This window comes from Petromyzon marinus, unplaced genomic scaffold, assembly GCF_048934315.1.
Source record: "Petromyzon marinus isolate PM22_M1 ecotype Great Lakes invasive population unplaced genomic scaffold, UKy_Petmar_22M1.pri1.0 PM_G_Scaffold_37, whole genome shotgun sequence".
Classification (NCBI taxonomy): domain Eukaryota; kingdom Metazoa; phylum Chordata; class Hyperoartia; order Petromyzontiformes; family Petromyzontidae; genus Petromyzon; species Petromyzon marinus.
The window spans coordinates 710,415-732,190 of NW_027422950.1; the positions used below are offsets into that span (position 1 = coordinate 710,415).

General features: G+C 46.5%; 1 protein-coding gene across 3 annotated transcripts; it reads right to left on the reverse strand.

Moving 5' to 3' along the window:
* Positions 1-6,148: 6,148 nt before the first annotated feature.
* On the reverse strand, positions 6,149-12,560 carry LOC142915947 (gap junction gamma-1 protein-like). Of its 3 annotated transcripts, none has more exons than XM_076061578.1 (3): positions 12,232-12,560; positions 11,855-12,082; positions 6,149-7,279 (listed from the first exon to the last, which is right to left on the reverse strand). In XM_076061578.1, exons 1-3 carry the CDS (start codon positions 12,531-12,533, stop codon positions 6,838-6,840), a joined length of 972 nt encoding a protein of 323 aa, XP_075917693.1. In that variant the 5' UTR covers positions 12,534-12,560; the 3' UTR covers positions 6,149-6,837. The 3 variants fall into 3 exon arrangements, with proteins under 3 accessions (XP_075917693.1, XP_075917694.1, XP_075917692.1); XM_076061579.1 differs by having other exon boundaries at positions 11,833-12,082; XM_076061577.1 differs by having other exon boundaries at positions 11,741-12,082.
* Positions 12,561-21,776: the final 9,216 nt, after the last annotated feature.

Below are 21,776 nucleotides of genomic sequence, written 5' to 3' on the forward strand. Positions count from 1 at the left end.
GTGGGTGAGTGTGTGGGTGGGTGGGCGAGTGAGTGAGTGAGTGGGTGGGTGGGTGAGTGAGTGGGTGGGTGAGTGGGTGAGTGAGTGGGTGGGTGGGTGGGTGAGTGGGTGAGTGAGTGGGTGAGTGGGTGGGTGGGTGAGTGGGCAGGTGAGTGGGTGGGTGAGTGGGCGGGTGAGTTGGTGAGTGAGTGAGTGGGCAGGTGAGTGAGTGGGTGGGTGAGTGAGTGGGTGGGTGGGTGGGTGAGTGAGTGGGTGAGTAAGTGAGTGGGTGAGTGAGTGAGTGGGTGGGTGGGTGAGTGAGTGGGTGAGTGAGTGGGTGGGTGAGTGAGTGGATGAGTAAGTGAGTGGGTGAGTGAGTGGGTCGGTGAGTGAGTGAGTGGGTGAGTGAGTGGGTGAGCGAGTGAGTGGGTGGGTGAGCGTGCGGGCACCCACACGGGTTTGAGTGACATCCTGCGCTTGGCAGCGCTGCTCCGCGCCAGCTCAAACTTGGCAGAGAAGAGCTCCGTCTGAGCCGTGTGCTCGTCCTGCGCGAAGATCTGGCTGGTGCACAGCGGCTGCCTGCTCTTCGTCTACGCGGGGAGGGAGGGGAGGGAGGGGGAGGGAGGGAAGCAGTCAAATGATCATCATCACCACCACCATGAGACCCACTACAGCCATCATCATCGCCGCCATCATCATCACCACCACCACCACCATCACCATGAGACCCACTTAGCTCACCTGCTCACCCGCTCACTCGCCTACTCACCGGCTCACCCGCGGCTCGCTCGCCCGCTCACCCACTCACCCACCCACCCGCTTGCCCGCCTGCCCACTCACCCACCCACCCATCCGCTCACCCACCCGCTCGCCCACTCACCCACCCGCTCACCCACTCACCAGCGGCTCGCTCACCAGCCACTCACCTTGTAGACGCCTTTGGTCTTCTGCTTCTTCTTGGGGTGGAAGTCGTAGAGGAGCTGGGGGAGACATTGAAGGCACGAAGACGGTCAGCAGCTCACCACCACCGTCACCATGGTGATGGTGAGCTCACCACCACCATGGTGACAGTCAGCTCACCATCACCGTCAGCTCACCATCACCATGGTGACAGTCAGCTCACCATCACCGTCAGCTCACCATCAGCATGGTGACAGTCAGCTCGCCACCACCGTCACCATGGTGACAGTCAGCTCACCATCACCGTCACCATGGTGACAGTCAGCTCACCATCACCGTCACCATGATGACAGTCAGCTCACCATCACCGTCACCATGGTGACAGTCAGCTCACCATCACCGTCAGCTCACCATCACTATGGTGACAGTCAGCTCACCACCACCGTCACCATGGTAACAGTCAGCTCACCATCACCATCACCACGGTGACAGTCAGCTCGTCACCACCATCACCGTCACGACGGTGACAGCTCACCATCACCGTCACCACCACCACTGTCACCATGGTGATAGTCAGCTCACCCACTCACTCACCCAGCCACCCATTCACCCATTCACCCACCCACCAACCCACTTACCCACCCACCCAGCCACCCACTCACTTACCCACCCACCCCCCCACCCAGCCATCCACCTTACCCTCCTCGCGTGGCACCACAACGGCCTCGTAGCGCGAGCGGCAGTGCTTGGGTGAGTGGTAGACGCGGCTCACCACGTTCACCACATCGCTCACCAGCTCCCAGTTGGGGGTGTGCGCCGGGGACACCAGGGCCAGGTTCAGCGGCAGCTCCAGCAGCTGCTGGATCGCCTGGTGAGGAGACACGGAGGGAGGGGGGGTTGGTGGGTGGGTGAGTAGTTGGGTGAGTGCGTGGGTGGGTGAGTGGGTGGGTGAGTGGGTGAGTGAGTGAGTGGGTGGGTGAGTGAGTGGGTGGGTGAGTGAGTGGGTTGGTGGGTGAGTGGGTGGGTGGGTGAGTGGGTGGGTGAGTAGTTGGGTGAGTGGGTTGGTGGGTGAGTGGGTGAGTGAGTGGGTGAGTGAGTGGGTGGGTGGGTGAGTGGGTGAGTGAGTGGGTGAGTGGGTGAGTGGGTTGGTGGATGAGTAATTGGGTGGGTGAGTGGGTTGGTGGGTGAGTGGGTGGGTGAGTGAGTGGGTGGGTGGGTGAGTGGGTGAGTGAGTGGGTGGGTGAGTGGGTGGGTGGGTGAGTGAGTAGTTGGGTGGGTGAGTGGGTTGGTGGGTGAGTGGGTGGGTGGGTGAGTGGGTGGGTGGGTGAGTGGGTAAGTTTGTGTGTGTGTGTCTGTGGTCCGGCATGCCTAAACAGCTTTTGTTCTGCCGGATAGAGGGGGCTAAACGGGCGCGGCCCGGGCCAGAGAAGAGATGGAGTGACATGGTACAGGAGGACGTGGAGCTGAGTGGACTTGCCGATGACTGGTACCAGTAGTTTCAAGATCGGATATGTTGTTGAAAGTGGTTGTGCAATTGGCGGTTTGGAGTGTCCGTCTAAGGCTTTGATGGTCTTCCAAAGTTTTGATGAGTTTTGGCGGTGTTCAAAAGATTCGACAAACTCGTGCCAGCGTTCCCTGTTTTGGCTTGATTGATTAGCATTGTGATTTCAATATTGAAGGCCGGGAGATTTGTGGTGATGTAGGATTGTTTGTCCTAATGGTGTTCCGTTGGTTTATTAGCGTTGAGGCTTGTTTAGGGAGGCAGGGAAGGTGTTGCTTGCAGCAACCCCCCAGCGACGGTGTGCTTGGTGGTAGTCGCGATGATGTTTCTGAAATTCTTTTCAGAGTTATTTGCGGATGTGTGGCTATGGTTGATGTTGTCGGTGAATAATTATTCTGAATCATAAGTGAAAAGTGGCCAGTTTCCTTTTTTAAAGTTGTAATACAAGCGGTTTTTAGGATTTAAATGTAGATTTAAAGCTTCCGTGACTGCAGGGATTCATATTCTTGGTTCTCTCGGTAAAGTCACCACCACGTAGAAGGGAAACAATAAAATAATAAAAATATTTAAAAAAATCATTCTCACAACATTTGCAATCATCATTAAAAAAACGCCACTTTTTTTTTCAAAATCTTCTCGCTGTGGATTTCACACCTGCTGATGATTGCATGTTTGTTTAGCAATCGAAACGTCGTGAGAATTTTATTGTTTTATTATTTTATTATTTCTCTTCTACGTGACTTTACCGAAAGCATCGAGTGAACGGTTTTTAGGAGTTTGTGAATGTTTGGCGGCATTGAGGGTCAACGCAATAGGTGGGCGGTCGGCTCCAAGGGCCTCAAAAAGACTTGCCAGTCGATTGATGAAAGGAGTTTTCCTGACGCTATTGTGTATAGTGGTGTATAGTAGTGTAGTATACAGTATTGTGTGTAGTGTATAGTAGTGTAGCCTATATTACTGTGGTGTATAGCAGGGTATAGTGTAGTGTATAGCAGTGTATATTACTAGTGTATAGTGATGTATAGTAGTGTATAGTGCAGTGTAGTGTATAGTGTATATTACTAGTGTATAGTGATGTATAGTAGTGGTGTATATTGGTGTATGGTAGTGTAGTATACATTATTGTGTGTAGTGTATAGTGTATAGTAGTGTAGCCTATATTACTGTGTATAGCAGCGTATAGTGTAGTGTATAGCAAGGTATATTCCTATAGTGTATAGTGATGTATAGTAGTGTATAGTGCAGTGTATAGTGTAGTGTATAGTAGTGTAGCCTATATTACTCTGTATAGCAGCGTATAGTGTCGTGTATAGCAGTGTATATTACTATAGTGTATAGTGATGTATAGTAGTGTATAGTGCAGTGTTTAGTAGTGTATAGCGTATTGTATAGTAGTGTAGCCTATATTACTGTGGTGTATAGCAGCGTATAGTGTAGTGCAGTGGTTCTTAACCTTGTTGGAGGTACCGAACCCCACCAGTTTCATATGCGCATTCACCGAACCCCTCTTTAGTGAAAAATAAAATGTGATTTTTTTCAAATTCAAGACATAGATATGTTTTTTACTGGTACACAAAATGAGCTGTGCATGAACATTAACTTGTTCAAAGAATAAAACCAACACAATGCATAAACTCACAACAAATTACATACCTGGAAATCAATGTGACTTCTGCTGTTGCCTTTGAGAGATCAGTTCAGATATGCGTGGCTTCACCTTGGCAAGTGCCACTCTCATGTCATTTTCACAGCAAAGTCTGTTCCTTTTCTTCGTTTTTATGTCCAGCATCCTCGAAAAGGATTGCTCACAAAGATATGTTGTAACAAATGGTATAAAAAAATCCAGGGCTTTCTTAGCAATAACTGGATACTTGTTCATTTGTCGACACCAAAACGTTGAGAGCGTTGTTGTTCTGAAGAGTTGCTGTTGAACCTGGCTCTGCTGAATTTCAATGATTTCGTCGAGGAATTCATCATTGACATCTGCTGCTTCAACAGCAAACGTGAACGGCTGTCTCACCCATGCTGGATATGACTCTCTTGTAGGGAAATATCCGTCGAGAGACTTTGCAAGCTCATCTAAGTGCGTGGCAATTGTTTGCTTCAGTTCCGTGGATACAGAAATATCTCCGATTCCAGACACATCTTCGATCTTACTTGCACAGTCGTCCAGAAGCGGGAAGTTTGCGAAGTTATTGTTCTCTGTTCGTCGTTTCCATAATGGTAGCTTTTTTTGAAAAGCCTTCAGGTGTTCTTCCGCTTCCATGATATTGACTCCACCACCCTGCATCTGCTGATTGAGATGATTGAGAGCTGCGAATATATCAGCCATGTACGCTAAAATGAGAATGAACTCAGGATTTTTGAAGCAATCTGCATGGCAGTGTTGGTGCTCTTGCAAAAACAGGGCTAATTCCACACGCATGGCAAAAACACAATTCAGCACCTGTCCCCGGGATAACCACCGAATATTAGAATGGAGCAGAAGTACCTCAAATTCAGAGCCCATTTCTTTACACAGCTCACTGAAGATGCGGTGCCTCAGAGCACTTTTTCGCACATAGTTCACACATTCCACCAGTTTTTAATACTTCTGCCATTTTTGGAGGTAAGGTTTTTGTTGCCAACGCATGCCTGTGCAGAATACAATGCGTCACAATGATGTGTGGTGCATCGGCCTTTACTAGCGCACCAAAACCAGACTTTCTTCCCAGCATGACTGGAGCTCCGTCCGTACAAACTGCAGAAACTATATCCCATGAAAGATTGTTGTCTCTGAAGAAGTCATCCACAAGCTTCTTCACATCGGCTGCCTTCGTTGTTGTTGTAAGAGGCTTACAAAATAAAAAACTCTTCTTTTATCATGTCGTCTTTCACATAGCGTACAAAAACAGCAAGCTGGCTTAGATCAGAAACGTCTGTGGTTTCGTCGAGTTGAAGGCTGAATTTTGCCGGGCTTGAAATAAGATCCGCGACTACTTGAGCCAAGATGTCTTTACTCATGTCTTCTATTCTGTCACTGACGGTGTCATTTGAAAGGGGAATTTGGGATAATTTACCTTCGGCCACTGTTCCGAGTATCAGATTCGCCATCTTTAATGCAGCTGGTTTCACAAGTGTTTCACCAATGGTGTGTGGCTTGCCCTGCTTTGCGATCAGGTAAGCAACTTCGTACGATGCTGTCAGGATCGGTTTGTTAACAGGTACAAATCCAAGAGCAGGCAGAGTGGCCCTTTCATCGAATCTGGCTCTCTTCACCCTGAATTCAGCAAGTGTTGTGTTCTTGTATTCCCCGTCTCCATGCAGCTTCAAGAAGTGTTCCTTTAGTTTTGCCGGTGCAAGACTAGAGTTGCTCAACTTGGCGTTGCAAATCATGCAGATAGGACGCTCACTCCCATCACGTTCCGTGATACATGAGAATCCATGTTGTACATATTCGTCCGACCACTTTCTTCTTTTGCCCGACATAGTTAGTATGGATAAAATATTAAAGAAATCACACGACGTACAACAACAGTCACACGTTGACTACTGAGTACGCACTAAATTCCCCGCAGCGCTGATTGGCCAAGCAGTGTAGCATGATCATCTGCAGCCAGTGATGGCCAAGCGGGCCGTGTGTGTCATCACAAATTTACACAATAATTCAAGTGTGTCCGGACCTCCGTGGCGGGGGCTCTGCCGAACCCCTGAGATCGACTCACCGAACCCCTGGGGTTCGATCGAACCCAGGTTAAGAACCACTGGTGTAGTGTGTAGTAGTGAATATTACTAAAGTGTATAGTGATGTAGAGTAGTGTATAATAGTGTAGTGCATAGTGGTGTATGGTAGTGTAATGTACAGTATTGTGTGTAGTGTATAGTAGTGTAATGTATAGTAGTGATGTGTATAGTAGTATAGTGTATAGTCGGGTAAAGCATAGTGCCGTGTGTAGTGTATAGTGTAGTGTATAGTAGTGCAGTGTATAGTGTTGGGAGAATAAATCCACGCTCACAATTGTTCTCTCAAACACACTGGTGGGCTGCAGTAGTAACCACCCGGCACGAGGTTTCGTCTACGTGACACAACCTTGCTGGCTGATGCCGGGTGGTGGAGTGCTCAACGACATATCTACAACTCACAAGCGAGATCTGACCCCCCCAAAAGAGAAAACCTTTATTCGTGAATAACTCGGCGTTCAACTCAAAACAGGAAACTTAAATCTCGACTTGAAGCTTTCACGACTGCAGGGATTCACACTCTTTGGTTCTTTTGGTAAAGTCACCACGTAGAAGGGAAACAATAAAATAAAAAATAAAAAAATATAAAACAATAAGATAATTCTATTGCTTTATATTTGTATTATTTTATAGTTTCCCTTCTACGTGGTGACTTTACCGAAAGAACCAAGAATAAAAAGTACAATGTTTATTTCTACCGACGTGACTTTACCGAAAGGACCAAAGAGTAAGGAAACTTAAACTGAGATGGTTGGATATTTCTTCGTTCGGACGGACCTTCCCTTCCTAGAGGCGGCCTTGACCTCTCCTTGTTCTTCTCCGGAATCTCCTACTTCGTCTGCCACCGCCGCCACTTCGTATTTCTTGCCGAGCTGCACTTGGGGGTTTTTGCTCACGGCCACCGCGGCCGAGCGTAAGGCCGGAGTCTCCCGCCGTCCTCCCTCTCCGCCTCCCCCACCTCTCCCTGCTCCGCTCTCCCCGTATCCCCGCGTTGCCCTGGCCCGTCGGGGTGGTGGGGAAACCGTCAGCTCCAGCCGCCGCTGTATCGCGCGCAGGTAACCTTGCAGCTGCGACGCAGCCGCCGGCGTTATCGCCACCTGCCGGGGGGCGGCCTCCTCCGTCTCGGCCGCGCGACGAGGAGGAGGAGGAGGCGGAGGAGGAGGATCGCCGTTCGCAATCCTGTTCATGGCAACGACAGTAGCAGCGGGAACGGCACGTTTTGAGCGTCAGGGAGGAAGCCCGTACACTTTCTGGCAATAAAGCACGAGTTGTGTTCAGATGTTGGAACGCCAAATAGAAACCTTTTGCATGGAATCAAGTTCACATTAACCACACGCAGCACTTGTGTGGTGGGTTCCATTTAGGCGCACACTAGAACTGGAGGCAACAGGTAACTCTCAACAGGATGACGACATAGGGCGGTAACCACCGCTCCCAACTTAGCTAATTATATTACCGGACCAGGACAGCTCAACACGCTGCCTGGTCCACTAGCGGAGACCGGAGACCGAGGACCTTAGATGGCGGCTTCATTCCCAGAGTTGACCCAGCAGCCCCGCTCCCACCCGGGACTTGGTTTATAACTGTGTGGCCGGCTCTGCCCTTGCCCACGCCCCCTTCCAGATCCTTCCGGGAGGGGGCGTGGCCGGCTCTGCCCTTGGCCACGCCCCCTTCCAGATCCTTCCGGGATGGACCCTGGGTCCTTATCACGTAACCCTCACGTCCCCCCTTGCCCCCTCGTCCAGTCACGTGCCCTCTCGGGTTCACCCAGGATATCATGTCCTGACCCGACCTCAGCGACACCCGGACCCTGCCCTCTAGTGAGCCATTCCGTGCCGTGCTCACTCTGGTACCATAGAGCGGCACCACGCATACAGCACCACTCTTCACTCGCTACTGTCGCTACAGAGTAGTGACACCATTTATGTCGCTACACTTGTGGTGAACATGCAAACAAACATGCTCTGGTAGTATATGATGCATTGTCTTTGAAACTGATTGGTCCACACCAGGGAGAGCTATCTTTAGAGCCTAGCCTCAAACAGTGTTAGACCAGAGGATGCCAAAAGGCGAACAGCACAGACACAATGCCACTATCAGCACATTGAGAGCTCGTTGTGAGCAGCTACGTCATGTGCAGCTACATCATGGGAGGTCCCATGGTGACGTCGAATTTGTTATCGGTGAAAACAAACGGCATCCCACGCGATAGCCGCGGTCAAAAAATAAATAGCGGAAGACATTTCCGCGTTCGATATTTCGAGGCTTACCTCGCGTGATATATTTTTGCTCCTCTCCCCAATGACTTCAAGTAGGAATCTGCCGAAGTGCGGGCACGCAGCGCGCCCTCCCGTCGAACGAGGGCACTGGCTAAGTAATGAACGTGTCAGCAGCGACGACGCACGTCCAGTTTCAAGTACCGCGTGAAGGAAGCCGAGTGACAGCGGAGGGAGTTAGTGACATGGGTTAGCAGCAGTAGCAGCTGTAGAACATTACCGCTGAAGGCCTACGAGATAGAAGTGTCTAGGGCCTACAAGAACCTTAATCTGGCCCTGACTGAAGGCCTACGAGATAGAAGTGTCTAGGGCCTACAAGAACCTTAATCCAGCCCTGACTGAAGGCCTACGAGATAGAAGTGTCTAGGGCCTACAAGAACCTTAATCCAGCCCTTACTGAAGGCCTATGAGACAGAAGTGTCTAGGGCCTACAATAAACCTCAATCCGGCCCTGACTGAAGGCCTATGAGATAGAAGTGTCTAGGGCCTACAAGAACCTTAATCCAGCCCTTACTGAAGGCCTATGAGACAGAAGTGTCTAGGGCCTACAAAAAACCTCAATCCGGCCCTGACTGAAGGCCTACGAGATAGAAGTGTCTAGGGCCTACAAGAACCTTAATCTGGCCCTGACTGAAGGCCTACGAGATAGAAGTGTCAAGGCCCTACAAAAACCTTAATCTGGCCCTGACTGAAGGCCTACGAGATAGAAGTGTCAAGGCCCTACAAGAACCTTAATCCAGCCGTGACTGAAGGCCTACGAGATAGAAGTGTCAAGGCCCTACAAGAACCTTAATCTGGCCCTGACTGAAGGCCTACGAGATAGAAGTATCTAGGCCCTACAAGAACATTAATCCAGCTGTGACTGAAGGCCTACGAGATAGAAGTGTCTAGGGCCTACAAGAACCTTAATCTGGCCCTGACTGAAGGCCTATGAGATAGAAGTATCTAGGCCCTACAAGAACATTAATCCAGCCGTGACTGAAGGCCTACGAGATAGAAGTGTCTAGGGCCTACAAGAACATTAATCCAGCCCTGACTGAAGGCCTACGAGATAGAAGTGTCTAGGGCCTACAAGAACCTTAATCCAGCCCTGACTGAAGGCCTACGAGATAGAAGTGTCTAGGGCCTACAAGAACCTTAATCCAGCCCTTACTGAAGGCCTATGAGACAGAAGTGTCTAGGGCCTACAATAAACCTCAATCCGGCCCTGACTGAAGGCCTATGAGATAGAAGTGTCTAGGGCCTACAAGAACCTTAATCCAGCCCTTACTGAAGGCCTATGAGACAGAAGTGTCTAGGGCCTACAAAAAACCTCAATCCGGCCCTGACTGAAGGCCTACGAGATAGAAGTGTCTAGGGCCTACAAGAACCTTAATCTGGCCCTGACTGAAGGCCTACGAGATAGAAGTGTCAAGGCCCTACAAAAACCTTAATCTGGCCCTGACTGAAGGCCTACGAGATAGAAGTGTCAAGGCCCTACAAGAACCTTAATCCAGCCGTGACTGAAGGCCTACGAGATAGAAGTGTCAAGGCCCTACAAGAACCTTAATCTGGCCCTGACTGAAGGCCTACGAGATAGAAGTATCTAGGCCCTACAAGAACATTAATCCAGCTGTGACTGAAGGCCTACGAGATAGAAGTGTCTAGGGCCTACAAGAACCTTAATCTGGCCCTGACTGAAGGCCTATGAGATAGAAGTATCTAGGCCCTACAAGAACATTAATCCAGCCGTGACTGAAGGCCTACGAGATAGAAGTGTCTAGGGCCTACAAGAACATTAATCCAGCCCTGACTGAAGGCCTACGAGATAGAAGTGTCTAGGGCCTACAAGAACCTTAATCCAGCCCTGACTGAAGGCCTACGAGATATAAGTCTCTAGGCCCTACAAGAACCTTAATCCAGCCCTGACTGAAGGCCTACGAGATAGAAGTGTCTAGGCCCTACAAGAACCTTAATCCGGCCCTGACTGAAGGCCTACGAGATAGAAGTGTCAAGGCCCTACAAGAACCTTAATCCGGCCCTGACTGAAGGCCTACGAGATAGAAATGTCAAGGCCCTACAAGAACCTTAATCCAGCCCTGAATGAAGGCCTACGAGATAGAAGTGTCTAGGCCCTACAAGAACCTTAATCTGGCCCTGACTGAAGGCCTATGAGAAAGAAGTATCTAGGCCCTACAAGAACATTAATCCAGCCGTGACTGAAGGCCTACGAGATATAAGTGTCTAGGGCCTACAAGAACCTTAATCCGGCCCTGACTGAAGGCCTATGAGACAGAAGTGTCTAGGGCCTACAATAAACCTCAATCCGGCCCTGACTGAAGGCCTACGAGATAGAAGTGTCAAGGCCCTACAAGAACCTTAATCCAGCCCTGACTGAAGGCCTACGAGATAGAAGTGTCTACGCCCTACAAGAACCTTAATCTGGCCCTGACTGAAGGCCTACAAGAAAGAAGTGTCAAGGCCCTACAAGAACCTTAATCTGGCCCTGACTGAAGGCCTACGAGATAGAAGTGTCTAGGCCCTACAAGAACCTTAATCCAGCCCTGACTGAAGGCCTACGAGATAGAAGTGTCAAGGCCCTACAAGAACATTAATCCGGCCCTGACTGAAGGCCTACGAGATAGAAGTGTCTAGGGCCTACAAGAACATTAATCCGGCCCTGACTGAAGGCCTACGAGATAGAAGTGTCAAGGCCCTACAAGAACCTTAATCCGGCCCTGACTGAAAGCCTACGAGATATAAGTGTCAAGGCCCTACAAGAACATTAATCCAGCCCTGACTGAAGGCCTACGAGACAGAAGTGTCTAGGGCCTACAAGAACCTTAATCCAGCCCTGACTGAAGGCCTACGAGATAGAAGTGTCTAGGCCCTACAAGAACCTTAATCTGGCCCTGACTGAAGGCCTACGAGATAGAAGTGTCTAGGCCCTACAAGAACATTAATCCAGCCCTGACTGAAGGCCTACGAGATAGAAATGTCAAGGCCCTACAAGAACCTTAATCTGGCCCTGACTGAAGGCCTACGAGATAGAAATGTCAAGGCCCTACAAGAACCTTAATCCAGCCCTGACTGAAGGCCTACGAGATAGAAATGTCAAGGCCCTACAAGAACATTAATCCAGCCCTGACTGAAGGCCTACGAGACAGAAGTGTCTAGGGCCTACAAGAACATTAATCTGGCCCTGACTAAAGGCCTACGAGACAGAAGTGTCTACGGCCTACAAGAACCTTAATCCGGCCCTGACCGTTGCTGGCGCTTGGCTCGGCTGCCTGGCAACAAGTCCCCGAGGGCGCCCATCCCCAGGTGCCACAGCTCGGCCAGGTCGAGAGCCAGGCTGAGGCCGCCCACGGCGTACATCACGTACAGGAAGACGGTTTTCTCCGTGGGCCTCGACACGAAGCAGTCGACGCGGTGGCGGCAAGGGTGGCGGCGGGGGCACTCGAAGCGGGGGATCACCTCCAAGCCGTACATCACGTACTGGCCCAGAAGGAAGCCCACTTCGGCCACCGTGCGCAGGACGAGCTGCAGCGTGTACGCCCACATGAGGCCGTCGGCCGGGATCGTGCGGCGCCCGTCGTGCCATCTGTGGTCGTTCTTCTTGACCTCGCCAGCCTCGTCGGCAAACTCCCCTCCTTTCTCCGCTTGGACATTCTCCTCGGCTTGCTCGGTCCGTCGGTGCTTTTTGTGGCCGGTCGAGCCTTCTGACCTGCGGATAACGACGCGGGAATGAAAGTTTAAAAATATCCTTCTCACCAAAACAAAGAGTGGAATTAAGGTTTTTTTTTGGGGGGGGGGGGGGCCTTCATCGTCATTATCATCATCACGATTATCGTCGTCGTCGTAACTCTACTAGACCTCTGTATCCTGTGTATGGCGAAGGCGAGGTAGAGAATGCTGGGCGCCGCCACGGTGATAATCTGAAAAATCCAGAAGCGCACGTAGGAGAGGGGAGCGAAGGAGTCGTAGCAGACGTTTGTGCAGCCCGGCTGTTGCGAGTTGCACATGAACGAGCTCTGCTCGTCGTGGTAGATGGATTCGCCCGCCGCGATAGTCAGCATGATGCGCAAGATCAGGAACGTGGTGAGCCAGAGCTTGCCCAGGTACGTCGAGTGCAGAGATATCTCCTCCAACAGACGGGTCAGGAAGCTCCAGCTCATTGCGACCGCCGGCTCACCAAAAGCGTTGCCCACCTGAGAATTCCAGAAGAGAGATGCGGATTTAGACGGCGCGTTGGCCGGCCGCGCGTCAACCAATGTCGCACGTTGGGCACCGCATTCAGCTCGAGACACCGTCGATCGTCATCGATTATCCGTCACCACACGATTATCATCCGACATTATCCAGCGGTCCTGGGCCGATCTGGCGAAACTGGCAAAGCCGCTCCAAAGGCCGTAGTAAACCAGTCCCGGCGATCGGCACCATTGTGCAGCGTGACCAAAAAAAAGCGTAGCCGCACTTGTGTTAGAGGATGTCTCACCCGTCCTCACACACTCTGGTGTTAAACCGGAGCCGGTCATGAGCACACTGGGCAGATGTGAGAAACTCTGCACTCTCGCCACAACTGAGCACTATTAATTCAGCAGTGCATAGTGACTGTGGTGGTCCGTGCTATTACTACAGTAGTGCATAGTGTGGTGGTACCTGCTTTCCCTGCAGCAGTGCATGCATACTGTGGTGTAAGCTGCTATGATTAGAGCAGGGCAAGCGAAAGTGGTGGTACCTGCTATGATTAGAGTAGTACATGCTGACTCTATAGCAGTATTAATGGACTGTACAGTAGTACATGCTGACTCTATAGTATTAGATATCGACTCTACAGTAGTATATGCTGACTGTATAGCAGTATTAATGGACTGTACAGTAGTACATGCTGACTGTATAGCAGTAGATATCGACTCTACAGTATTAATAGTGATTCTATAGCAGTATTAATAGTGACTCTATAGCAGTATTAATAGTGACTCTATAGCAGTATTAATAGTGACTCTATAGCAGTATTAATAGTGACTCGATAACAGTATTAATAGTCACTCTATCGCATTATTAATAGTGACTCTATAACAGTATTAATAGTCACTCTATAGCAGTATTAATAGTCCCTCTATAGCGGTATTTATAGCGACTCTATAACAGTATTAATAGTGACTCTATAGCAGTATCAATAGTCACTCTACAGCAGTATTAATAGTGACTCTATAGCAGTATTAATAGTGACTCTATAGCAGTATTAATAGTCACTCTATAGCAGTATTAATAGTCACTCTATAGCAGTATCAATAGTCACTCTATAGCAGTATTAATAGTGACTCTATAGCAGTATTAATAGTGACTCTACAGCAGTATTAATAGTGACTCTATAACAGTATTAATAGTGACTCTATAGCAGTATTAATAGTGACTCTATAGCAGTATCAATAGTCACTCTATAGCAGTATTAAGTCACTCTATAGCAGTATTAATATTGACTCTATAACAGTATTAATAGTGACTCTATAGCAGCATTAATAGCGACTCTATAGCAGTATTAATAGTGACTCTATAGCAGTATTAATAGTGACTCTATAACAGTATTAATAGTGACTCTATAGCAGTATTAATAGTGACTCTATAGCAGTATTAATAGTGACTCTATAACAGTATTAATAGTGACTCTATAGCAGTATTAATAGTGACTCTATAACAGTATTAATAGTGACTCTATAACAGTATTAATAGTCACTCTATAGCAGTATTAATAGTGACTCTATAACAGTATTAATAGTGACTCTATAACAGTATTAATAGTGACTCTATAGCAGTATCAATAGTCACTCTATAGCAGTATTAATAGTGACTCTATAGCAGTATTAAGTCACTCTATAGCAGTATTAATAGTGACTATAACAGTATTAATAGTGACTCTATAACAGTATTAATAGTGACTCTATAACAGTATTAATAGTGACTCTATAACAGTATTAATAGTGACTCTATAACAGTATTAATAGTGACTCTATAGCAGTATTAATAGTGACTCTATAGCAGTATTAATAGTGACTCTATAGCAGTATTAATAGTGACTCTATAGCATTATTAATAGTGACTCTATATCAGTATTAATAGTGACTCTATAACAGTATTAATAGTGACTCTATAGCAGTATTAATAGTGACTCTATAGCAGTATTAATAGTGACTCTATAACAGTATTAATAGTGACTCTATAGCAGTATAATAGTGACTCTATAACAGTATTAATAGTGACTCTATAACAGTATTAATAGTGACTCTATAACAGTATTAATAGTGACTCTATAGCAGTATTAATAGTGACTCTATAACAGTATTAATAGTCACTCTATAACAGTATTATTAGTGACTCTATAACAGTATTAATAGTGACTCTATAGCAGTATTAATAGTGACTCTATAACAGTATTAATAGTGACTCTATAACAGTATTAATAGTGACTCTATAACAGTATTAATAGTGACTCTATAGCAGTATTAATAGTGACTCTATAACAGTATTAATAGTCACTCTATAACAGTATTATTAGTGACTCTATAACAGTATTAATAGTGACTCTATAACAGTATTAATAGTGACTCTATAGCAGTATTAATAGTGACTCTATAACAGTATTAATAGTGACTCTATAACAGTATTAATAGTGACTCTATAACAGTATTAATAGTGACTCTATAACAGTATTAATAGTGACTCTATAGCAGTATTAATAGTGACTCTATAACAGCATTAATAGTGACTCTATAGCAGTATTAATAGTCACTGTATAACAGTATTAATAGTGACTCTATAACAGTATTAATAGTCACTCTATAGCAGTAATAATAGTAACTCTATAACAGTATTAATAGTGACTATAACAGCATTAATAGTGACTCTATAACAGTATTAATAGTGACTCTATAACAGTATTATTAGTGACTATAGCAGTATTAATAGTGACTCTATAACAGTATTAATAGGGACTCTATAGCAGTATTAATAGTGACTCTATAACAGTATTAATAGTGACTCTATAACAGTATTAATAGTGACTCTATAACAGTATATTTAGTGACTCTATAACAGTATATTTAGTGACTCTATAGCACAAAGTACTCACGTGACACAGTGACGCGATGTGGCCGTGAGGTCGACCGAACGCGCATCACGTGGCAGGGTCCGCCCCCCCCCACGTGGCAGGGTCCTCCCCCACGTGGCAGGGTCCGCCCCCACGTGGCAGGGTCCGTCCCCCCACGTGGCAGGGTCCGCCCCCACGTGGCAGGGTCGTGTGCCCATAGGTGGTAGTGGATGTGAAAGACCCAACGCAGATCTCCGGGTTTGATAATCCGTGGGGTTACTCGCCCCCCACCATAGTAATGTGGAGTTTCCACCACTGGTTCAGGGCTGTTTACAGCCCCCCCCGCCTCGCCCATACCTCCCCCCCCCCCACAAAACCAAGACCCCAATGAACCCCTCCCCCACACTGTCCACTCGCTCCAATTCCCACTTCCCCGTCCTACCAGACCCATCCTCACCACCTCCCTGTGATCCTTCCTAATGACCCCACAATCTTTTCATTAATCAGTCGCGACCCAGTCGCTAGGGTCCACGGTGTCCGCTCGCCACGAGCTACAATTTGCCCGGGGCTTCGATTCTCTCTGCATGCGTCGATGATCCGGCATCATAATTGTTCACCCGGCATAAAACATCCAGCCCGCATCTTTCTATGGCCCTGGTGGCTACTAGTCACGTGCCACCTAATAGGTACCTATTTTATCGACCACTCCCACCGAGGCATGATGATGATGATGGGCTGAGTCAACACCACCCCCTCTCCAGAGCAGGACTTGAACCTGGCCGGGCTTACGATTTTAATGACGCAGCAGAGTGGCGGCAGTCGACCTGGGCACTGAGTCACTTAGCCAGGAGCTGAACTCACCGTATCCGATACAAAGTGGAGGGGGTGCGGCGGTGGGCGGTGGGGGGTGGGGGGGAAGCCGAACTTGGCCGATCCCATCTCTAAATGTAAATTGTGACCACCGAGACCCATTGTCGGGCAGGGCACTGCCAGCCCCCCCCCCACAACGTCCAGCGCGGTGGTACAGTCCGGGTGAGTCACCAAGCCCCGCCCACTCGCCGCCGCCAGTCGCTCGCCCCGCCCACGCGGGCGGTTGGTAATTGTCGCGGGGCGCTCCACCTGGAGTTGCCACCTGTCCCGGTTTCTCTTCCTGGTAAGTTCGCGTTTGCCGACGTCTGGGGAAGTCTCGAATCCTTTCCCGGGATATTGAAAGTCCAGGGTCAGTTGTATCAGCAACAACAATAATAATAATCTCGAGTTGAAGTTTTCGTGACTGCAGGGATCCACACTCTTAGTTTCTTTCGGTAAAGTTCCGTAGTAGGTATAAGATAAAATGTTGTTTTAATTTAAAGTATTTTATTACCTACTTAACTTTACCGAGATACCCATAGAGCGGCTCTCTGTTGATTGGTTGATGAACACGATTGTATTGTTCAAAATAAAACCTCAACCAAAATCTTCAAGAATTGAAACTACAGTATTCAACCGACCTTCACTTGATGTACTTGCAGTGTATAATAGTTTAAAACTTACAGGAATTCTAACTATTGATAAATTGTTAGATTTGAGCCGATTTCATAACTAAACATTAAATGTATCAGAGGCCGAATGGTTAAACACTGTGTTTTGATCTTTTTTCCTTTGCATTCATTAACATTAAAAGGCATTAATCTTATAATTTGTTTTATGCAGTGTTTAAATTGGCCATACTATATATACTTCAAAATGTATTTGTACGAAAAAACGCCTTTGCACTGGCTGCTGTGTGCATTTAATCCACGTAAAATAAATCAGCATTAGCCACTCATAACAGATTTGTAACTCATACAGCAAGTGTAGTCATTACCTGGACCTTAATGAACCACATTAAACCAATCTATTTCGAGCAATATTAAATCACCGAGGGAGTACTCCCAAATAAATTAAGATGCCTGGCAATGTCATTATTATTCTTGGTTCTTTCGGTAAAAGTCACATAGAAGGGAAACACCTGATGATGACTGCTCGTGTTGCAGTCGAAACTTTGTGAGAATTGTATTGTTTTATATTTTTATTATTTTATTGTTTCCCTTCTACGTGCAGGTGACTTTACCGAAAGAACCAAGAATATGAATCCCTGCAGTCACGAAAGCTTTAAATCAAAATGTCATTATTGTTAAGTACTCACCTTTAACCTTTGCGAGTGGCGTGGCATAGCGCTGCCTGCGACGCCAGTACTGACGCCTGCAGGCCACGGTAGAAACTTGCGAGGGGGACATCTCGGCTAAAGGTCACAGAGGGAGCCAATCGGGAAGGGCGCTTGCAGGTTCCAGAAGGAGGGCGTGGCCGGGGAGGGGCGTGGCCTCGCTGAGAGTCCAGGAGGGGCCCCTGTGTGGGACCTCGTGGCTGTTGCTGGGAAGTGGGATGATTGCCCGTCGTGCTACTCACGTCCATCGTCGTCACCATCTCGTCGTTGCCTCCGAGAGAGAGACAGAGGGATAGAGAAAGGGACAGAGAGAGAGACACAGGGATAGAGAAAGGAACAGACAGAGAGAAAGGACAGACAGACAGAGACACAGAGAGAGACACATAGATAGAGAAAGAGACATACAGAGAGAGACACAGGGATAGAGAAAGAGACAGACAGAGAGACACAGAGAGAGACACAGGGATAGAGAAAGGGACAGACAGAGAGAGAGACAGAGAGAGAGACACAGGGATAGAGAAAGAGACAGACAGAGAGACACAGAGAGAGAGACACAGGGATAGAGAAAGAGACATACAGAGAGAGACAGGGATAGAGAAAGAGACAGACAGACAGAGACACAGGGATAGAGAAAGAGACAGACAGAGAGATACACAGGGATAGAGAAAGAGACAGACAGAGAGAGACACAGAGAGAGACACAGGGATAGAGAAAGAGACAGACAGAGAGAGAGAGAGACACAGAGAGAGAGACACAGGGATAGAGAAAGAGACAGAGAGAGACAGAAACAGAGACACAGGGATAGAGAAAGAGACTGAAAGAGACACAGTGAGAGACACAGGGATAGAGAAAGAGACAGAGAGACACAGAGAGAGAGAGGCAGACACAGAGAGAGACAGAGAGAGACAGAAACAGAGACTCAGCAGGCCAAGTGTTACTAAGTAGACATCGTCACGAGCTGGCATGTGTAGTAGTAATAGTACTGTGTAGTAGTAGTACTGTGTAATAGTACTGTGTAGTAGTAGTACTGTGTAGTAGTAGTACTGTGTAATAGTATTACTGTGTAGTAGTAGTACTGTTTAGTAGTAGTACTGTGTAGTAATTGTACTGTATAGTAGTAGTACTGTGTAGTAGTACTGTGTAGTAGTAGTAGTACTGTGTAGTAGTAGTACTGTGTAGTAGTACTGTGTAGTAGTTCTGTGTAATAGTACTGTGTAGTAGTAGTACTGTGTAGCAATAGTACTGTGTAGTAGTAGTACTGTGTAGTAGTAGTACTGTGTAGTAGTACTGTGTAATAGTACTGTGTAATAGTACTGTGTAGTAGTTGTACTGTGTAGTAGTACTGTGTAATAGTACTGTTGTGTAGTAGTACTGTGTAGTAGTACTGTGTAATAGTACTGTGTAGTAGTACTGTGTAGTAATAGTACTGTGTAGTAGTACTGTGCAGTAGTACTGTGTAGTAGTAGTACTGTGTAATAGTACTGTGTGGTAGTAGTACTGTGTAATAGTACTGTGTAGTAGTACTGTGTAGTAGTACTGTGTAGTAGTAGTACTGTGTAGTAGTAGTACTGTGTAGTAGTATTGTGTAGTAGTAGTACTGTGTAGTAGTAGTACTGTGTAGTAGTACTGTGTAGTAGTAGTACTGTGTAGTAGTACTGTGCAATAGTACTGTGTAGTAGTAGTACTGTGTAATAGTACTGTCTAGTAGTAGTACTGTGTAGTAGTAGTACTGTGTAGTAATAGTACTGTGTAGTAGTAGTACTGTGTAATAGTACTGTGTAGTAGTAGTACTGTGTAATAGTACTGTGTAGTAGTAGTACTGTGTAGTAGTACTGTGTAGTAATAGTACTGTGTAGTAGTAGTACTGTGTAGTAATAGTACTGTGTAGTAGTAGTACTGTGTAGTAGTACTGTGTAATAGTACTGTGTAGTAGTAGTAGTACTGTGTAGTAGTAGTACTGTGTAGTAGTACTGTGTAGTAGTAGTACTGTGTAGTAGTACTGTGTAGTAGTAGTACTGTGTAGTAGTAGTAGTACTGTGTAATAGTACTGTGTAGTAGTAGTACTGTGTAATAGTACTGTGTAGTAATAGTACTGTGTAATAGTAGTACTGTGTAGCAATAGTACTGTGTAGTAGTAGTACTGTGTAGTAGTAGTACTGTGTAATAGTATTACTGTGTAGTAGTAGTACTGTGTAGTAATGGTACTGTATAGTAGTAGTACTGTGTAGTAGTACTGTGTAATAGTACTGTGTAGTAGTAGTACTGTGTAGTAATAGTACTGTGTAGTAGTAGTGCTGTGTAGTAGTAGTACTGTGTAATAGTATTACTGTGTAGTAGTAGTACTGTTTAGTAGTAGTACTGTGTAGTAATGGTACTGTATAGTAGTAGTACTGTGTAGTAGTACTGTGTAATAGTACTGTGTAGTAGTAGTACTGTGTAGTAATAGTACTGTGTAGTAGTAGTGCTGTGTAGTAGTAGTGTGTAATAGTACTGTGTAGTAGTAGTACTGTGTAGCAATAGTACTGTGTAGTAGTAGTACTGTGTAGTAGTAGTACTGTGTAGTAGTACTGTGTAGTAGTAGTACTGTGTAGTAGTAGTACTGTGTAATAGTACTGTGTAGTAGTAGTACTGTGTAGTAGTAGTACTGTGTAGAAATAGTACTGTGTAGTAGTAGTACTGTGTAGTAGTAGTACTGTGTAATAGTACTGTGTAGTAGTAGTACTGTGTAATAGTACTGTGTAGTAATAGTACTGTGTAATAGTACTGTGTAGTAGTAGTACTGTGTAATAGTACTGTGTAGTAGTACTGTGTAGTAGTAGTACTGTGTAGTAATAGTACTGTGTAGTAGTACTGTGTAGTAGTAGTACTGTGTAATAGTACTGTGTAGTAGTACTGTGTAATAGTACTGTGTAATAGTACTGTGTAGTAATAGTACTGTGTAATAGTACTGTGTAGTAGTAGTACTGTGTAATAGTACTGTGTAGTAGTACTGTGTAGTAGTAGTACTGTGTAGTAATAGTACTGTGTAGTAGTACTGTGTAGTAGTAGTACTGTGTAATAGTACTGTGTAGTAGTACTGTGTAATAGTACTGTGTAGTAGTACTGTGTAGTAATAGTACTGTGTAGTAGTAGTACTGTGTAGTAGTACTGTGTAGTAGTACTGTGTAGTAGTACTGTGTAGTAGTAGTACTGTGTAGTAATAGTACTGTGTAGTAATAGTACTGTGTAGTAGTAGTACTGTGTAGTAATAGTACTGTGTAGTAGTAGTAGTACTGTGTAATAGTACTGTGTAGTAGTAGTACTGTGTAGTAGTACTGTGTAGTAGTAGTACTGTGTCCTACTACCACTATAATGTGTAGTCTCCTGTATGAGTTTAAGGGGAGACGCAGCAAAAGTAGCAGCAGGAGAAGTTCCATCTCTCTCTTTCGATGTCCCTCTCTCTCTCATCTCTCCCCATCTCACCCCCTCCCTCCCCACGGCTCTCCGTCGCTGAATCAACGCCAAGAAGCCCCAGCGTGCTCCTCACTCCTCGCTTGGAGCTGTCCCTGGTGCGGACAGTTTATATACACGTAATATACAGTTTATATATACATAATATACAGTTCATATATACATAATATACAGTTTATATATACATAATATACAGTTTATGTATACACACAAAAAACAGTTTAGATTACGCATAATCATCATACATCGCCTCACAATAATTTTCATTTCACCACGTAAGGCCCCACATCCATGCTCAGAAATGCCCACACTCACAGAAACCCATACTTACAAAGACCCACAGAGACTCATACCCACAGAAACCCACACTCATAGAGACACACTGCTACCCACAGAGACCCATACCCACAGAGATGCACACTCATAGAGACCCACTGCTACCCACAGAGACCCATACCCACAGAAACCCACACTCATAGAGACCCACTGCTACCCACAGAGACCCATGCTCACAAATGCCCACACTCATAAAGACCCACTGCTACCCACAGAGACCTATACCCACAGAAACCCACACTCATAGAGACCCACTGCTACCCACAGAGACCCATACCCACAGAAACCCACACTCATAGAGACCCACTGCTACCCACAGAGACCCATACCCACAGAAACCCACACTCATAGAGACCCACT

Excerpts from the sequence above, each read along its gene's own strand:
- LOC142915947 (XM_076061577.1), bottom strand. The coding sequence starts at position 12,533 with ATGAGCTGGAGCTTCCTGACCCGTCTGTTGGAGGAGATATCTCTGCAC. Across the intron at positions 12,083-12,231 it reads GCCATACACAGGATACAGAG|GTCAGAAGGCTCGACCGGCC; the intron begins GTCTAGTAGAGT and ends CGTTATCCGCAG. Across the intron at positions 7,280-11,740 it reads ACGGAGAAAACCGTCTTCCT|GATTGCGAACGGCGATCCTC; the intron begins GTACGTGATGTA and ends TGCCATGAACAG.